Source organism: Nomia melanderi, chromosome 2 (assembly GCF_051020985.1).
Source record: "Nomia melanderi isolate GNS246 chromosome 2, iyNomMela1, whole genome shotgun sequence".
NCBI classification, from domain to species: Eukaryota; Metazoa; Arthropoda; class Insecta; order Hymenoptera; family Halictidae; genus Nomia; species Nomia melanderi.
In genome coordinates this window covers 13,930,654-13,947,294 of record NC_135000.1, presented here as the reverse complement: position 1 = coordinate 13,947,294, position 16,641 = coordinate 13,930,654, and the positions used below count along the sequence as shown (strand labels likewise).

The 16,641-nt window shown below is 28.8% G+C and overlaps 3 protein-coding genes across 8 annotated transcripts; 2 read left to right on the top strand and 1 right to left on the bottom strand.

Moving 5' to 3' along the window:
- Nucleotides 1-30: 30 nt before the first annotated feature.
- LOC116431976 (outer dynein arm-docking complex subunit 4) lies at nt 31-6,388 on the top strand. Of its 3 annotated transcripts, none has more exons than XM_031988178.2 (3): nt 31-317; nt 1,056-1,200; nt 6,071-6,388. In XM_031988178.2, exons 2-3 carry the CDS (start codon nt 1,069-1,071, stop codon nt 6,386-6,388), a joined length of 450 nt encoding a protein of 149 aa, XP_031844038.1. In that variant the 5' UTR covers nt 31-317; nt 1,056-1,068. The 3 variants fall into 3 exon arrangements, with proteins under 3 accessions (XP_031844038.1, XP_031844037.1, XP_031844039.1); XM_031988177.2 differs by having other exon boundaries at nt 33-488; XM_031988179.2 differs by lacking the exon at nt 31-317 and adding an exon at nt 3,872-5,076 and having other exon boundaries at nt 1,086-1,200.
- Nucleotides 6,389-6,741: 353 nt separating this feature from the next.
- Nucleotides 6,742-16,604, top strand: LOC116431975 (DNA primase large subunit-like). The gene is made up of 14 exons (XM_031988174.2): nt 6,742-7,394; nt 7,477-7,695; nt 7,766-7,962; nt 8,127-8,292; nt 8,388-8,582; nt 8,755-8,910; nt 8,977-9,060; nt 13,623-13,683; nt 13,808-13,975; nt 14,119-14,456; nt 14,526-14,753; nt 14,833-14,970; nt 15,752-16,130; nt 16,227-16,604. Exons 2-14 carry the CDS (start codon nt 7,639-7,641, stop codon nt 16,430-16,432), a joined length of 2,373 nt encoding a protein of 790 aa, XP_031844034.2. The 5' UTR covers nt 6,742-7,394; nt 7,477-7,638; the 3' UTR covers nt 16,433-16,604.
- On the bottom strand, nt 9,903-12,166 carry ND-B17 (NADH dehydrogenase (ubiquinone) B17 subunit). Of its 4 annotated transcripts, XM_031988112.2 has the most exons (5): nt 11,919-11,937; nt 11,740-11,825; nt 11,119-11,385; nt 10,912-11,013; nt 9,903-10,096 (listed from the first exon to the last, which is right to left on the bottom strand). In XM_031988112.2, the coding sequence occupies exons 3-5, from the start codon at nt 11,365-11,367 to the stop codon at nt 9,959-9,961; spliced, it is 489 nt and encodes a 162-aa protein (XP_031843972.1). In that variant the 5' UTR covers nt 11,368-11,385; nt 11,740-11,825; nt 11,919-11,937; the 3' UTR covers nt 9,903-9,958. The 4 variants fall into 4 exon arrangements, with proteins under 4 accessions (XP_031843972.1, XP_031843974.1, XP_031843973.1 ...); XM_031988114.2 differs by lacking the exon at nt 11,740-11,825 and having other exon boundaries at nt 11,919-12,166; XM_031988113.2 differs by lacking the exon at nt 11,919-11,937 and having other exon boundaries at nt 11,740-11,836.
- Nucleotides 16,605-16,641: the final 37 nt, after the last annotated feature.

Here is a 16,641-nt window from a genome sequence, read left to right as displayed (position 1 = left end):
TATTTCTATTGTAGGCTTAAGCGAGGGAGAAAGATGTCACGAAAGAATGTCGTTATCTTTGTCCCTTGTTACTGCTTTCATATTGATTAGTCCTGATTACCAAGAGTAGGGAGACACGACAAAAAGTATAGACAGAATAGTTCCGGTCGTAAGTTAAGAATTACTGATAGCACGAGAAAGTTATGGCATCTGATAGGACGGTAATCCACCTGCATAAATCTTGAAATTAATAAATCGAAGAATATGTTGTATGTGCGGAAACGAAATATTCGAAAATCAAGAGTTGCTATTGAAAACACGAAATCTTGAATTAATCGGTGAGTGAATAAATAAATGTAACACGCGTCATTTAATTGTTATCCACTTTTTAAAATCCGAGTCTTCAAACCTTGATACATTTACCACACTCGATATACTTCAAATAATTTATTGGTTCTTGTGAGTGTATGAAATCTAAGAATATCCTTGTAAGAAGATTTGGTAAAATGGTAAGTCAGCAATCATTTGCAATGGTTTATTTATAAAAATAGTTTATCGTAGATTTGAATAGGATAATTCTCTACTTCAACACATTCGCGATCGCTAAAGTGAATTCACGTCCCTTCAAATATAATAACTTATAAAATATTTTATTCTTCTTCTCTTTTTCATTTGAGACTTGTTTAACGTAAAGTTCTTCATTTCTCCCCGTTTTAACATTAGAAATTTGTGGCACAATTAGCTTAAGATTATTTTCGTTTTCTGAAAAATTTGCCGGTAATAAAACGAGATCAAAATTTCTGAAAAATTTGCCGGTAATAAAACGAGATCACATCAGTTCTGTTACTATTTTTTATTCTAGCTTGTTCAATATTTACATTGATTAATTTCTACTAAAATAATATTAAATAACAATCACGTATTGTAGCATACGTTTATAATATCTCATTCGATGAAGAAATAATATTTAGATCTTTGCAATCGATATATTAAAATTTTTATGAAAGAAATATATTTATTATTTTAAAAAATACAAAGGTATGTAATTCAAATAAACTTAATAATATATATTGTAGGCTTTAAATCAATATGTTAAATGATCGTGGCAATAAATCGCAAGTAAAATGCCTCGGTATCTCAGAAAAGAAATTGTACGTAAATGAGGCGACGGTACATGTAAAAAATGAGAATTATCATAAAGCAATGTGTCTGCTTAATCAAGTAAGTTCATTAAATTTGAAACATTTTGTGTAATTCAAAAGAATATACACTTTTCTCCTAGAATAATAGTAGATTAGAAATCTTTATAGCACTAATGCACAGTTTCAAGTAAAAATACAGCGTTACAAAGATTAAAAACAAAGCTTTAATCATTAAAATTAAAATAAGAATGAAATTGCTAGACAAAATTTTAAATAGGTATAAAAATTAAGGCATTAAGTAAAATTAGATAGTTTTACTTATTCTGTGTAATAAATATTCTTGATAACAAATTTGTAGTTAGAGTAAAACAGGAAATTAAATTCTCGATGTTCTTTTGCTCATAAAAATACCTTTTTAATGATGCTATGAATGACGTCTCACCTTGATCAATAATAATTATGTTAACTTTAACTATGAATGTATTTATTATATTTATTTTTTAAATTTATATATATTTGTATTATATATATTTACATATATCTCACATATAACATATAATTTATATATACGAAGAAAGTTCCTTCAAAGTAATTATACTGTTAAAGATACAGAAAAGCTAGTACAGTTTACTGGAATGTTGTAGAAAACATTTAGGACTCTATATCGTGATCATGGTATTGCGTGTGGTACCATTGTAACTGTGTTTGCTAGCGAAACCAACCACTTGTCACACAATGTATATTTTCTCGGCTTCAAAGTGCCGCAACTTATTAAGTAACCAATACCGTACATTCAACGGATGTTAAACATAAAACCACGATAACAGTAAAAGTACTGCTTATTAATATAAAATTATGTTTTTTACTTGTTTTTTAATCGTCTCCGTCGTGCTATTAAAAAAATCTTACATCAGCATCACTTTTTATATAATGCGAAATTTTTATTTACATTCTCACGTGAGTTTGCATTTTAAAGAATAAATATTTAGTGGTTATATTTATCGTGATAAATATTGATTATTGGATCAGCTGAATATATTTTTAAAATCAAAGAATAATGGTAATAAAAAAAAGGTCAAATAATTTGTTCATTAATCAATTTTATCTTACACCAGAATGTATAATTTTATCAAACCATATGATAATAATATAAACAATATGTAATAATTATTAATGTTATAGAATTGATCAAGAAAATTATCCGAAGTATTTATTAAGTTTATCGTACATTTATTTACATATATGACAGATGGTATACGTTTATATACGTACAGTGGGTCACAAAATTATTCGCTCAGTCGATAGTGCGGTAAAGATAAATGAAGTAACCATACAACGAAGAATTTTTTCAGATTTCTTTTAATGGATATACATTATTTACAGTTCAGTGTAACAAAATGGTATAAAAAAGTATAAAGTTTTGATTTATAATTGCAAAGAAAACATATATATATATGTATATAGATTCTACAAAATAATTTGTCAATAGTAGAGCTTGAAATATTTCTTCGAACTTTTATAATTATGGATTGCGCATTCGTTTTAGTTGTAATATGAAAGATGTGTAATTTCGTTTTTAATTCATTTTAATTGTTTCTGATTTTTAATTCTTGTAATTCCACAGTTATTTGGTTTATTCCACAGTTAATGGAATACATACTTCTGCCATTCGAATTAAATAAATTAACTTTAACTACGTCTACAAATGTAAATATATTTCAAAATTTTCAATAGCAATTTCTATATTCCTTATAAATATCGAATGCTGTAACATTAGAACTACTGAGCAATTAGAGTGATTTATTTCTAACTTTTTATCAAAATTAGAACAATACATTAAAATTTGAAGTTCAAATTTATTTTGCAACCTCTTACAAGAGTATCTTTATAATTTTAATACTTGTATAATAGAAGTTCTGAAATAGATCAATTTGACCCGTCTGATAGTTCTAGTGTTAATTCGTACATTTTACAATTAAAAATAAAAAGTCGTTTTCGCACACCCCCGTTTTTGCTCTCGTTATAGCTTTCACCACGTAATCCTCATTGTACAGTTTCCATTTATGGTATGAACAAAATGTGTCTATACAATAAGGGTCGTTTGTTTGCTTCAAATAGAATTTTTTCCTTTCTTATCTTGTTTTATTTCCCAATAAATCTGTACCCGCACTTATAAATAATTACAACCTTTCACATGGTAGATTGCGTTTTACTTATTATTTTTGCAATTTCTTTTGAAAGTGTAACTTTACAATCTCCTTATAGAAAAATCAATAACTAACGCACCATAAATAATGTAAAATAGTCATTGGAAAACATAATTTCGAAGCAACCCCCCCCCCCCCCATCTGTACCCTATATCTTTTGAAATACACATTTTCAATTTTTTATTTAATAAGGAAAATATAAATAAATTCAATAAAAGAACCATTTTTTCATTTTTTGAACAAATAAGATATTTGTATTGCATTCACGTTTAAGTTTATGAGTAATTTTAACCGTATCCTCTGCTATTTATGGTAGCTTGATGGCCAATGTATCCTATACAATTAGTTTAATTTTTTTATTAACACGTTGATTGGAAAATAATTATAATTTGTGACATAATTACTAAAAAATAATTATAATTTGTGAGATAATTAACAATCGAATAAAAATGTTCAGTAGCTCAAATAACTAGATAATAGTGTAACATAAAAATTGTGATAATGAATAATTAATAATTCCTCCTTCTTATCTTTCCTACAAAGAAATAAGTAATAAAACGCTGAAGTTTTTCGTGACAGTCAACATATTAATTCAAACTATCAAAAATTTCCTCTCCGAATCGAACAATCTTTCCCCTTCTCTTTTTTCGTATCATCCTAAGAAACAGGGACGTTCCGTATGCTCGAATCGAAGAAACCACCCAGCGCATCAAAAACACAGAAGTCCTTGTTCATGTATGCTCAAAGATTTTCTCACGTGCCGAATTCGCCCGCATTGTTGACTGTTTCTAAGGAAACAAGCCGTCGGCGAAGGTGTCGATAACCACACGTCCGTTCCACATGCAAGATACACGGAAGGAGCATCCATTTCGGGACAGTCTAGCGAATGAAACGCACCAAATATCTGCTGCCTTCAAGATACAACATCAAAGAATCAGTGAACTGTAACAGTACCTTTTTTCATTTCAAAAATCGTACACATATCACAGAAATTAATCAAAACACTCTCTATCGAAGTCAACGAACAGAAAAGACTGCAGTTCGCAACGGACGTTTGTCTCTTTTTCCGATAGCCATCTTCTTCTAGCGAAGAATAACAATATTCCAATCAGAAGAAAAGAAGAAAACAACTTTGCAAATTGAGGACTACAAAAATCAGTTGAACAATGACGGAAATAATCGTGACCGAAGCCACGAGCGCCACAGATGCCATCGATTCGAAGATCATGGATATCTTAAACCCTTCGTTGCACCATCACGATCTCTTGCAAAGCTTCGTGCGAGCTCCTGTCGACGAAACGGCGAGTTCCAGACAATCAGAAGAGTTAGACAATTTGAATAAGAATCCTTCGTCCTTGGGCACCTGCCTCGCGGTGGAGTCCTTAGAGGACGTAGACAAGGAGAGCTGTGTCAGCAACGAAAGGAGGAAGAAGAAGAACGAGAAGAGGCAGCAGAAGTACAAGACGGATAAGTCGTCGATTGAATCAGAGATGAATATCCAGAAGAAGAAGAAATGACGCCGACAAGATAACGGCGTTCGCCGGCAGGAGGAAGTGTACACGGACAAGGATCGAGCTGCTGCGGTGAACATGGGCACCAAGGACATCAAACAATCGTTGAAGATGAAGCAAAAACAAGACAGGAACCTGCAACTTCCGGAGGACGCCGAACCAACCGCTATGCTTGCACTAGGGCTGCGCGAGATGCGTATCGGTGATGTTATGGTCGCCATGAATTGTATCAATAAGGTGTTCATTCATTTCGAATAATTGTTAGATAGGCAATAATGAATTGCAGTTGTCTTCGTTAAATTTATTATATTGTTGCTGTCTACGTGGTAATGATGATACTGATGCTGATAGTTAACATACCAGAACCTTCATTCGAAATTCTTCACGGACGCTGATTAAAATTTAAACTTTTATATTTTTCATTAACAAGACTGAAACAATTCACAACTTCTTCTTCCGAGGATACATATACATATTGTACATATATAAAAATCAAATAGTAACAAACTTAATAAGTTTTAAGTGCTTGTTACTATTTGATTTTTCTTGGTAAAGTAATTGTGAGAGGGATAAAATGGATTGAAAATTAGAGCCTGTACATGGATAATTAACTTCGTCAGATAATGATTGGTGCAAAATACTTGAAACGCGAGGAAATTGTTGGATAAGTATTCTAATACGATACATATCACTTAAAATGGACGAAAGTTGTTGGATGAACTCTATGCTTTCGTAACAATTATCAAGATCACTTCGGCAATCTACTATGCTGTGACCTTGAGATAACATCCTTTCCTGAAATTTCATCTTGACCAAGGAAAATACTAGTGCGTACAGAGTGTCCTCACTTTTTTCAGTATGATGATAAGAAAGTAGATTTTAGGAGTGAAAATAAGGAGAAATATCAAATAAACATAAGCTAAAAGATGTTTATTGGTAAAAATTATATCAAAAATATGAAATAATATTTGATGACATTTACATATTTACATTTATCAATTTTTCGTTATTCCCTTAAAACATTTTTACAGCTTTTCTTGCTCTGATTTGCTTTCTTCTGCATTTTTTTGTAGAATTGTAAATTATAAGCACAAAATAAAGCAGAGGTTGTTTATGTATAAGTTTTACCTCAAACGTAGAAAGTTTGAAATGTTATTTAATATATTAAAGGCAACGTATCTACTTGGGTAACGTTTTATTATATTTAATGTCGTATGTTATTTCCTTTTAGGCACTAAACCTAGAACCAAATGACAGGAATGCATTAATAGCTCGAAGCAAATGTTATCTTCTATTGGGAGAACCAAAGAAAGCGTTGCAAGATGCTGAGAATGCACTGCAATATAAAATGAAAAATGCCAACATGGCGAAAGCGATATATTGCAAAGCTGAAGCTCTCTACCACCTCGGTGACTACGAGATGAGCCTTGTTTATTATTATCGGGGTATGAGAATTCGTCCTGAATACGGACAATTCCGACTTGGCGTTCAAAAAGCTAAAGACGCTATAAAGAACGTATTGCACAAAGATTCGACCATCAACTTGTAAACTTTCAAATAAAACAATATGGCCTTTAGCATGTTTGTCATTTACATTTTGGAAATCACTTGTTGCAGTCTACTTCAGATTGCAGATACCTAACCAGATATCAGATTTTCAGTATTGCATTTCCAAACTTAAAATGTATAGAAAATAAATAATAAGTAATATAAAATATTGTTTATTAATTTATTTTTATTATTTATAAGTAATATATAATATTGTAAAATGTAATAAATTAGTGAATCTTATGATAAGCGCTTAATTATAACTGATATGCAAAATCTGTTTGGTTTTTAATGAACGCTATAAAATTACAGACATTTGACAGTATGAAAGACGTTGTGGGAATCATAGAGATCATATAAGTAGGGTTGTCATTTAATGGAATTATTGATTTAGGATAGACAACATTAAAACCCTGGACTATGCCATTTAAGGTCCAAATATTTTTAAATTGGATACAATATCCCAAAATAAAAATTTGTATAAGTTATAAGCTGTAATTGAAATAAAAACAGAAAGAGAAAATATAGTTGCAAAGATAATAAATCATACAGAAATTCCCCAGATGTCCTCGGATGCTTTAAAAGCTAGGATAAATTCAGAAAATCGCGGACCTATAACAGTTCACTGCACGAGGGAGAAAAAAACTGAATTTTTATATTAAATTAAGTTTTTCAAAATAACACATTTTTGATTTTCATTTATTATAAGTTTTAGAATTATAAATCATTCTTGAAAAAATTCGTTCAACTAACACATGTATGTATATCTGTTTTTGTACTATTAATTTTGTAATATTATTATTTATGTAAAGCTCAATCTTTAAAATTTTAAATAATTATTTATTCAAATAATCATGTACGTAAAAGTTTATGTGATTACTGCCCCCTTAGTGTAAAAATTAAATTGTACCTTAACTCGCATTATAAGTACTGTATAGTTTATGACATTCATCTGCTACAAACTAATGTTCATTAATATACGCAATAAAGAACATGAAATGTTTTAGGTAATTTTGAAACCTGTTTTATTCATTATTTTCAGTACTACTGCTAAGTATAAATTAAAAAGTTGAATTTATTATGTTACAGGTTAAACTAACCTCGTTATTCTTATGATAACAGTCGATAAATGATCAATGTTACCGTTTTATATCTAAATAATCTATGAATTTTAAAATAAGATAAAATAGAAATCTTTCGAAACATTTTTCAGCAGATACATTATTTCATTAAACTTAAGAAGATTTTATAATGGCAGAAATAATATTAAGTGCTGGTGAAAAAACTTATATTCTTCATGGAGTAGATGTAAGCTACTAAATATTTTACAGACAATAATAAAATCATTTGATTAATAGTTTCATTATACATCTATTAGGCAGACTCTAGGAATGACGGTAGGAGACGTTCTGAATATCGTACTATAGAAATTGAAACTAAATTAATGCCACAAACTCATGGATCTGCAAGATTACGTATTGGAAATACTGATATACTTGTCGGTATTAAAGTTGAACTTGATATACCAAATGCTGACAGACCAGATGAGGGGTGTTTAGAATTTTTTGTTGACTGGTATGTAATATCATTAATAGTACAAAATATTCAATGTAAATACATAAATAATAATAATAATAATAATAATGTAATATGAAATAAATGTTTAATAATATAAATATTATAGTTCTATATAGGACTTTTTCATACCAAATAATTATGTCTAATATATTTTTTTATAGTTCTGCCAATGCAACTCCAGCATTCGAAGGAAAAGGTGGTGATGATTTAGCAACTGAAATAAGTAATACTCTCACAGCGGCTTATCAAACTCGTAGTGCTTTTGATTTAAGGACGTTATGTATTTTACCTAGTAAAAAATGTTGGAAAATTTACGTTGATATATTAGTAAGTTAATATGGTTATTAGAACTTAAATAAAAACCTCTTTTTCTAAAAACCAGTTTTGATATATACAAAATTATTTGTTACAATGCAATGTAGGTTCTTCAATGTGGTGGAAACTTGTTTGATGCAATAGGAGCTGCAGTTAAAGCTGCATTATACAGTACTGAAATACCAAAAATTACAGCTGCAACACTTGATGGTGGAGAACCAGATATTCAGTTGTCGGATGATGCTTATGACTGCATTCAATTAGATACAAGTAACTATCCAGTCATTGTGACTCTATGCAAAGTATGTGTATAACACTTTATATTACTTTTTAAATTTTACCTTTTCGTGTTCCATAAAGTAAAAAATTTTTTTTTGTAGAACTATGAATAGTGTAGATATTTAGGGGTTCTCATTTAAATGGGTATATACAATCTACTATATTATTCATTTTTTTAACATTGACATATTATAGATTGGAGAAAATTATGTTGTTGATCCTACTTTGGAAGAAGAAGTATGCAGCGCAAGCAATATAATCATGTCTGTATTACCGCACGGTAAAATTTCATCAATTATTAAATTGGGTTATGCCAGCATTCAACCAAGTACTTTTAATAAAATGTTAAAGGTAAAACAATTATATATTATTTATAACAAAAAATATAAATCACTCAACACAAGATTGTATTTTCAGATGGGTGAAAGTATAGGGTTACTGTTAAATGAAGGCATTATGAAAGCTTTAAGGGAAGAATCACAACTTGGTCGACAAAGGAAAGTATTTGGGTTTCTTAGATAAAGTATTATGCAAGACAACCATATTTTGCTTATAAATATATTTTATTTTACTCAATTACGTATTTTTATTCACCATAATATTTTTTAACTTAAAACCCAAATACAGAAATGTTATTTAAGAAAGATATTATCCTATTCAACATTTTGATGAATGAAGTGAAAGGATATTCTTAACCTTTTGCGCTCAAGAGGTGACTCACAATCACGACTAAATTTGATATAGCAAAATCGTAATTTTATATATTATATTATGCTTTGTATAATGCATTGATATGTGAAATATTGAAATAAAATAGCTTTATTTCTTAATTTATCTAAGTTTCCTTATTAGTTAATTTGAAAAAATGTCATTTATATCTCATTAAAAAATATTGAATGTTTCTACTGACAAACTTTTGACCACAAAATATTAAATATAAAATAATGTGAAACTTAAAATAAAAATAAATTTTCTGTCACATCATTTAATTATTTTTTAGAATAGTAAAACTTATGGTTAAATTTGTTTATCTACATTTCAACATTTTCTAAACATCAAAATACAGATATTATTAAAAAAGGTATTAATGATCTTTAATTGACTTGTTGTACTTCCATTTAATATACTTTTATAATGTTGGCTAATTTTTCAATATTTTAAATCAATAAACATATGCTAAAGAGTGTAATGAAAACAAAGTTTTTCAACTTTTAATGCAATTGTTTAAAATTTTCCGTTTAACTTAATAAATGTATAATATATAATCCAAAACAAATTTTTAAAAAAAACCTTTTAAATTTTTTTAATGTTGAGGAAAATTTTAAATGCTTTACTCTGTATAATTAATAACGCAAAAATTATATTTATTAAGACTATTTCAATACAGCTCACGTAATATTTATAGTTTAGAGTTTTCAAAGCCTAAGGTTGCATATTCATTTGGCTTTTTAATCTTGTAGTTGGGGTAGTTCTTATCCGTTGGTATTAGAGCAGGTTCTGTACTTGTCATGTGCCAACCACCATGGCGTTCCCAAGTCTATAAAAAGGAAATTATTTTAATATTGTAGTTGGTAATTTATGGATTTTACATATGTGTCAATGAAATACAGCTGTGTCTATATTCATGAAAAAAATGTAAAAAATCTCTTCATTAAAAGAAGTATATCTCAAAATTTCATTTTAATATTATTAAAATTGAAGAAACACAATATTTTTAAATTTAGCTTAGCCAATGATTTAACTGCTTATCATCTGGTTGTTGTAGGTTACAGTATGTCCTAATATTTTACTTTATTACTATTATTATAGTTATTGTTACTACCATTATAAACATTTTAAGAATATTTTATTATATTCGGTCGTTTTTGTTGTAACTTTTCATAGATTTAATTTTCTAATAATAAATGTATTAGTATTGGTTGCATACAAAAACCTCAGTTTCCATTTTACTTAGTGTTTCATTACTATGGATATTTTTCAAATAAATCTAATAATTTTACTATCTACACTTCAAATATTATTTTCTCAAATTCAAACTTCTGCACTCGTGCCTTTAGTGCACTTATTATGCCTGCAATATATGTATTCTTATACTGCTATAATTAAAGATGAAACTTTTAGATGTATACTTCTTAATTTGAATTTTTCATACAAGACTTAAATAAAATCTGATTTTGAATTTAACATAGAAAATATCAAATCTAACTGTAATCAATTTAAATACTTTTGTTATGAACATAATTGAAACCTTTTAAAAAGTGGAGTGATTATTTTATTATATCGTACAAGGTTTTATTACTAATTTTTACTCCCAAAACTGTAATAAAAATAATATAAGTATAGTTTACATACCGACATATTATATCTATAATGATACCATCCACAATATATAACTATGATACCTTGTATAGATAGTGATATGACACGACGACAAACACTACCACCAACCGTACCCTACAATCAAGCATAAAAGCAAAGAAAATGACATGAAATATATATTTTTCATGAGAAACAACATTAGTTAAGGACACTACATTTTTATAAGTTTTATCTATTTACCATAACTGGAATCAATATTGTTCTTTCTAATAAATTCATGGGTGCTTTATATAATCGTCGTAAAGGATTAAAAGATGCCTTGTAATATTCAGCTGTATTCAATGGTTCTTCAGGTGCAAGAATCTGACTTTTAAGGTATTTTGCTCTCCATGCTCGTTCCTCATTTGTCATACCAATTAAACGTTCTCTTTCTGAAGCAACTCTACCCGCAATATTTATTGGCTTTACGCCACCGGTAGGAGTAGACATTGTAATTAGGATTATTAACTGAAAATATAAAACAATTAATTGATACAGTATATATTGTTAACAGTAATAATTTTTCAAATAAGATGTATCTTCTTTATAACCTCTACTACCATATAAACAAATAAAATAAATAAAATTTATACTTTATACGTTTACTTGTAACTTATTTCTTATCAATAAATAATATATACATTTATATTTTATAACGATTTTTATCAAGTTTTATAAGTCAATAAGAGTTCAATTTATATATACACTCAAATCCAACATAAATATATTATAAAAGCATCAAAACTAAATCAATTTAAAGTAATATTGTAACTAAAAAATCTATCAAATATTAATTCGCATAAAAATTTACTAAAATCGAACCTTTCGCTTTATAAATTATAATATTACGTCACACGCTGTGTATTATACGTATTACTACAAACTGCCACTTCCACCAAGCATGCGTGCTAAAAATCAACTATTTATTATGTTTTTGTTTCATGTACAATAAAATTGAATATTTCATTTCCATATTTGTTATACATGTAGATGATACTTACACGATACAATATAATATTTTTTATTAGTTATACTAATTAATTCTAATGTATAAACGCTACTACAGTAACCTTTAAACTCTTTTGAAATGATTACTCTGTGTATATTCTATTATATTATAATATTTATGGATAACTTTATTTTTAATACTAAATAATTCGCAATCAAAATTTATAAAAACATAAAAGAAGTTAAAAATATATCTTGTCTTGAATTATTTCTCCTTAAATGAATAAAAATCGAACTGTATAATATAAAAAGTAGTACTTTACAATTTCTTGTGTCTATGGTTAATTATATTATAACTATTCTAAATATCAATATTTAAAAAGGCGATAGAAATGATCCTTATACTATATATTATTGTATATTTAGGTATTAACTGTCCAAGATATTTTTTTTAATAAATAATAATTCGGTACAATAAAATACACATACATTAACAAAAATATTAAAAACTTTTATTAAGGACAGGTAGATATAAAAATTCGTTATACATCGGCTAGTTAAATAATGGAACCATTGCGTTCAACATAAACTGACAAGCTGGTAACTAGAAGGGGGTAATATTCTACTAACAAGGAGAGTGCAAGGCCTTCGGGTCACCGATTTCGTTAAAACTTTGCATATTGATAGATTTGGTTCTCCTGTTTATGAATATATACCATTATAAGGGCAGATATTGAATAGTTGTTTAGATATTCGTTATTAAAAATTTATCAACTGAATAAATACAGTATTAAACAGAATAATCACCAAGTTAAATAACGGCGTGAGGGTAACGTTCTGGAATTGTACTCTGTAGACCAGGGTTCGGTTCCCCGTAGGGGAAGAAAATAATTTTCGATTTTCTTTTATTTATTTATCGCTCGCTCCAGATCTCTTTATTTTTCTCTGGGTCCCACGCTCTTCCTTAGCACGTGCGCTCAGAATCGACTTCGTTCTCGTGCCTGGACTGGATATCTGCACCTCCACTCGCCTGACGGTAGACCGAAGCCAAAGGAAGAGGCCCGCCTGGGCGAAGGGGATGAACATTATTGGGCCAAAGGAGGATCCAGAACTGGAAAGGAGGGGATGCTAGCCGATAACGAACGATACTTTCATCGCAAAAATCAGAACGATTTCAAACCTCGAACGTTTAACTACTTATGAACTCAGAAATAAAACAGGAGTCAAAATTTCCACAACCAAAAGTATTAAGGTTTATTTCACGCGCCTCGAGCAGAGTACCTTAGTACTCCACGGGCACCTTACCTACGTAAAGTTCCCTAAATTTTCCCTAACCGCGAACGGCGTAACGCAACACAATCAAATAAGAAAAAGTACTAGATATGGAAAGGGTAACTTCTCATGAGAGACATGTCACTAGAGTGCCCGCGGGCACTGATTTTAATAGTTTTGAGGTAGATGATCCTATAAAAATTAATGTACATTATACATGAAACCAACAGCTATAAACAACTATAGTTATTTACTCATTTATTATCATATTAAATATTTTTTTTACCCCTTGTTTTAAAATTTAATATCGTTTTGAATTAAGATATACTATTTAATTCAATTGTTTTTATACCCTGATCCGATATTAACGTAAATGTTTCATTATGTTCGAAAAAGTATATGAATAACATAGAAGAATATTTTTATAGACAAAAAAAGTTTATACAAGAAAAAGATCATAATAAATAGCTTCAAAAATCGTATGATCACATCATGGGTTTAAATTGCCGAAATTGATGCCTCGAAAACGTCATTTCGAAGCAAGAGGTTAATAATATGTAAAATTATATAAAAAACTAAATATCGCTTATTAAAATGTTTAAATTTGTATGCTTGAAAAATGTAGAAATCAATATTATTCATTGTTAATATGATACATAATTTATTTTAGATTTTTTAATGAAAATGACACACATGCTCAGACAGAATCTGTCAGTTGAAATGGAGCAGCAGTTTGTTAATAATATATATTCTTGTAATTTACAAATGTATACTTCACCACCATGTGGATATATTAAAGTAAGTGAGTTGCATCAGTGGTGTGTTAATAGATTGAGAGGTAAGGAGGAAATATAATGTAAATATGTATCTATTTAAATTTATAACACGAAATGAAAAATATTATTTTATGAAAATAAACTCATTTCTTCTTCTTTTCACAGAGACTTTGTATCTTAATAAAGATCAAATTTTATTTTATAGTTCTAAAATTAATAGAGCAGATAACAAAGCAAAACTATGACAAATCATCCAAAGACTGTGTAAATATTTTAATTAATGAATTGGAAAATAATGGTATTTATGATTTTGCGAATCTTATACGTACACATACTGACAATACTCAAATAGAAAGAGAACAGTACTTGATAAGAAACGATTGTATCTCACATTTCATGTTAAGATCTGCATTTTCATTTGAACATGATAAGTGGCAATGGTTCTTCAAACAAGAAGTAAGATTATTCAAATGGAGAGTTTCCGTATTAGATAAAGATGACATCTACAAATTTATTAATATCAATAGACTTCGATTATCTACTGTTAGTATAAAATTTATATCTACTACTACTATAGTATATTAGTTTCATATATTAACTTGTTAATTATAGGTATGTCAAGAAGAAAAAGAGAAGATTAAAGAAGATTTACAAATGTGTTATAATGAAATCGAAAATATTGATGACTTAATCTTTTATAAAAGACATTTTACTGGTCTTATAAATCCAGTTAAGAAACGACAAGTATTTTTAAAAGATGGTATTGCTTATGTACCAGAAACAAACATATCGTGGTTTCTTTTTCCTGAATTTAAAAAAGTATTACACAATGGTTTTGCTGTAAGTTTAAAACTATAATATGCAAGTTACATTTTTAAGTATCCTATATTATATTTCTTTAAAAAATATTTTATTTTAGTATGCTCGAGAAATTGCATCAAATGCTTATGGGGATGAAAGGATAACACAAATTCTAAGTATAGTTTCAAAGCGTATTAATATCAAAAGATTCCATCATAATGAACACAGAAAGGTGTTTATTAATGAACTAGATGAGGTATATTTAAAATTTACATAAATTTGTTTATACTTAAAACTAGGATCAAGTCATCGATCTGCTTAGGCCTCTGCGATTTTGATGATTTTCAAATATGTTGTTGAAGACATGATTTTGAACAACTTTTTCGTTTATGTGCTGTTAACAGAAGGCTTTAATTTCCGAGATCGCGAAAACTTTATATACTACTATACTGAATTCTGTTTTTATGAGCGCGTCCGTAAGTGAGCCAAGCATAGCTGTATGTCACCGCATCGGTCCTTTGAGCTCCTCGGGTTACACATGGATACTCTCCTCGTTCAAAGTCCCATGAGTTCTACTGACAATGAGTAGTGGTAGCTTTGAACGTTGTTTCGTGTAATATGTAGAAATGAATCTCACTCAAATAAAAGAAATTGATATGGGTAGGGCCAGTCTTTTTTTTTGGGCGGGAGGGACATATATCATACGAAACAACATTCAAAGCTACCACTACTACTCACAAGTAGAACTGGTAGAACTTTTGTCAGGAGTGACGAAGTGACGAGCGTACGGTTATACTTGTAACCCTTTCACGGTCGCGTTCAGGTATACAGAATTTAGTGCAATAGTAACAAAAGTTTTTCGTGATTATCCCAGAGACTAAAGCTTTCCGTTGACAATACATAAAGAAAAAAGTTGTTCAAAATATGTTTGCAACAACATTCTGAAAATCATCAAAATTGCAGAGGGCTAAACAAATCGACTACTTCACCAAAACTAGATTGAAAGCACTATTAATATTATATTAAATTTTTATTAGCTATCAAGAACATCTTATCCTTTATGTATGAGATTACTTCATACAACGTTAAAAGAAAAACATCACCTCACAAACGGTGGAAGAATTCAATATACTTTGTTTCTTAAAGGCATAGGATTAAGTTGGAAAGATACTTTACAGTTTTGGAAAGATGAATTTATCAAAAAAATTAATGAGAAAACTTTCGAAAAAAAGTATGAATACCACATATTACATTTGTATGGGGAAGTAGGAAAATGTGCAAATTATGTACCTTTTCCTTGTTTTAAGATATTAAATTCTACAGTTGGCTTAAGAGACAATCACGGTTGCCCATATAAATGTATGCAATTACATGTACTTAAGAATGTACTTTCTACATATGGATTGGTTCGACCAGGTAATAAGTATTTCAAATCTCTATGAAAGGCAACATGAAAAATATGTAACAAAAATGATGTATTTTTAACTGTATTATGTATTTGATTTATTTAAGAATATTATAACTGTTCAGACATAGCCTCAATAGTAGAACTTGCAAAAGAAGGATGTTATCTTGATGCGTGTAAAAGATATTATGAAATTACTCACAACTGTGTAACAGAGAAGTGTTTTGAGCATCCAAATGCATACTTCACACATAGTCTTAAATATCTCGAATCTCTGTGTTCAGGTACATTTTATTATTGTTTTTTGTGCTAAACATTTGAATAAAATATTTACTATTTTCTTGATAAATTTGAAATTGAATAACTTAATGCTAATTACTTTTAGACACAGAAGACTAAAATTAAATACCTGGTTTGCCAATGGTTTCCAAAAATGGAATTATCAGGCTAATTGAAAGTGTCATATAAAATATATTCTGTAAGAAATTTATTATATATTATTCTATACTTATTTTTGTAAAA

What these genes read in the sequence shown, in the direction of transcription:
- LOC116431975 (XM_031988174.2), top strand. Translation starts at nt 7,639, where the DNA reads ATGGCAGAAATAATATTAAGTGCTGGTGAAAAAACTTATATTCTTCAT. An exon ending in TTAGAATTTTTTGTTGACTG is followed by an intron (nt 7,963 to 8,126) that starts GTATGTAATATC and finishes ATTTTTTTATAG; the next exon opens with TTCTGCCAATGCAACTCCAG. An exon ending in ATATGGATTGGTTCGACCAG is followed by an intron (nt 16,131 to 16,226) that starts GTAATAAGTATT and finishes GATTTATTTAAG; the next exon opens with AATATTATAACTGTTCAGAC.
- LOC116431976 (XM_031988179.2), top strand. Translation starts at nt 4,918, where the DNA reads ATGGGCACCAAGGACATCAAACAATCGTTGAAGATGAAGCAAAAACAA. An exon ending in CCATGAATTGTATCAATAAG is followed by an intron (nt 5,077 to 6,070) that starts GTGTTCATTCAT and finishes ATTTCCTTTTAG; the next exon opens with GCACTAAACCTAGAACCAAA.
- ND-B17 (XM_031988114.2), bottom strand. Translation starts at nt 11,367, where the DNA reads ATGTCTACTCCTACCGGTGGCGTAAAGCCAATAAATATTGCGGGTAGA. An exon ending in CAATATTGATTCCAGTTATG is followed by an intron (nt 11,014 to 11,118) that starts GTAAATAGATAA and finishes GCTTGATTGTAG; the next exon opens with GGTACGGTTGGTGGTAGTGT. An exon ending in ATTATAGATATAATATGTCG is followed by an intron (nt 10,097 to 10,911) that starts GTATGTAAACTA and finishes TCCTTTTTATAG; the next exon opens with ACTTGGGAACGCCATGGTGG.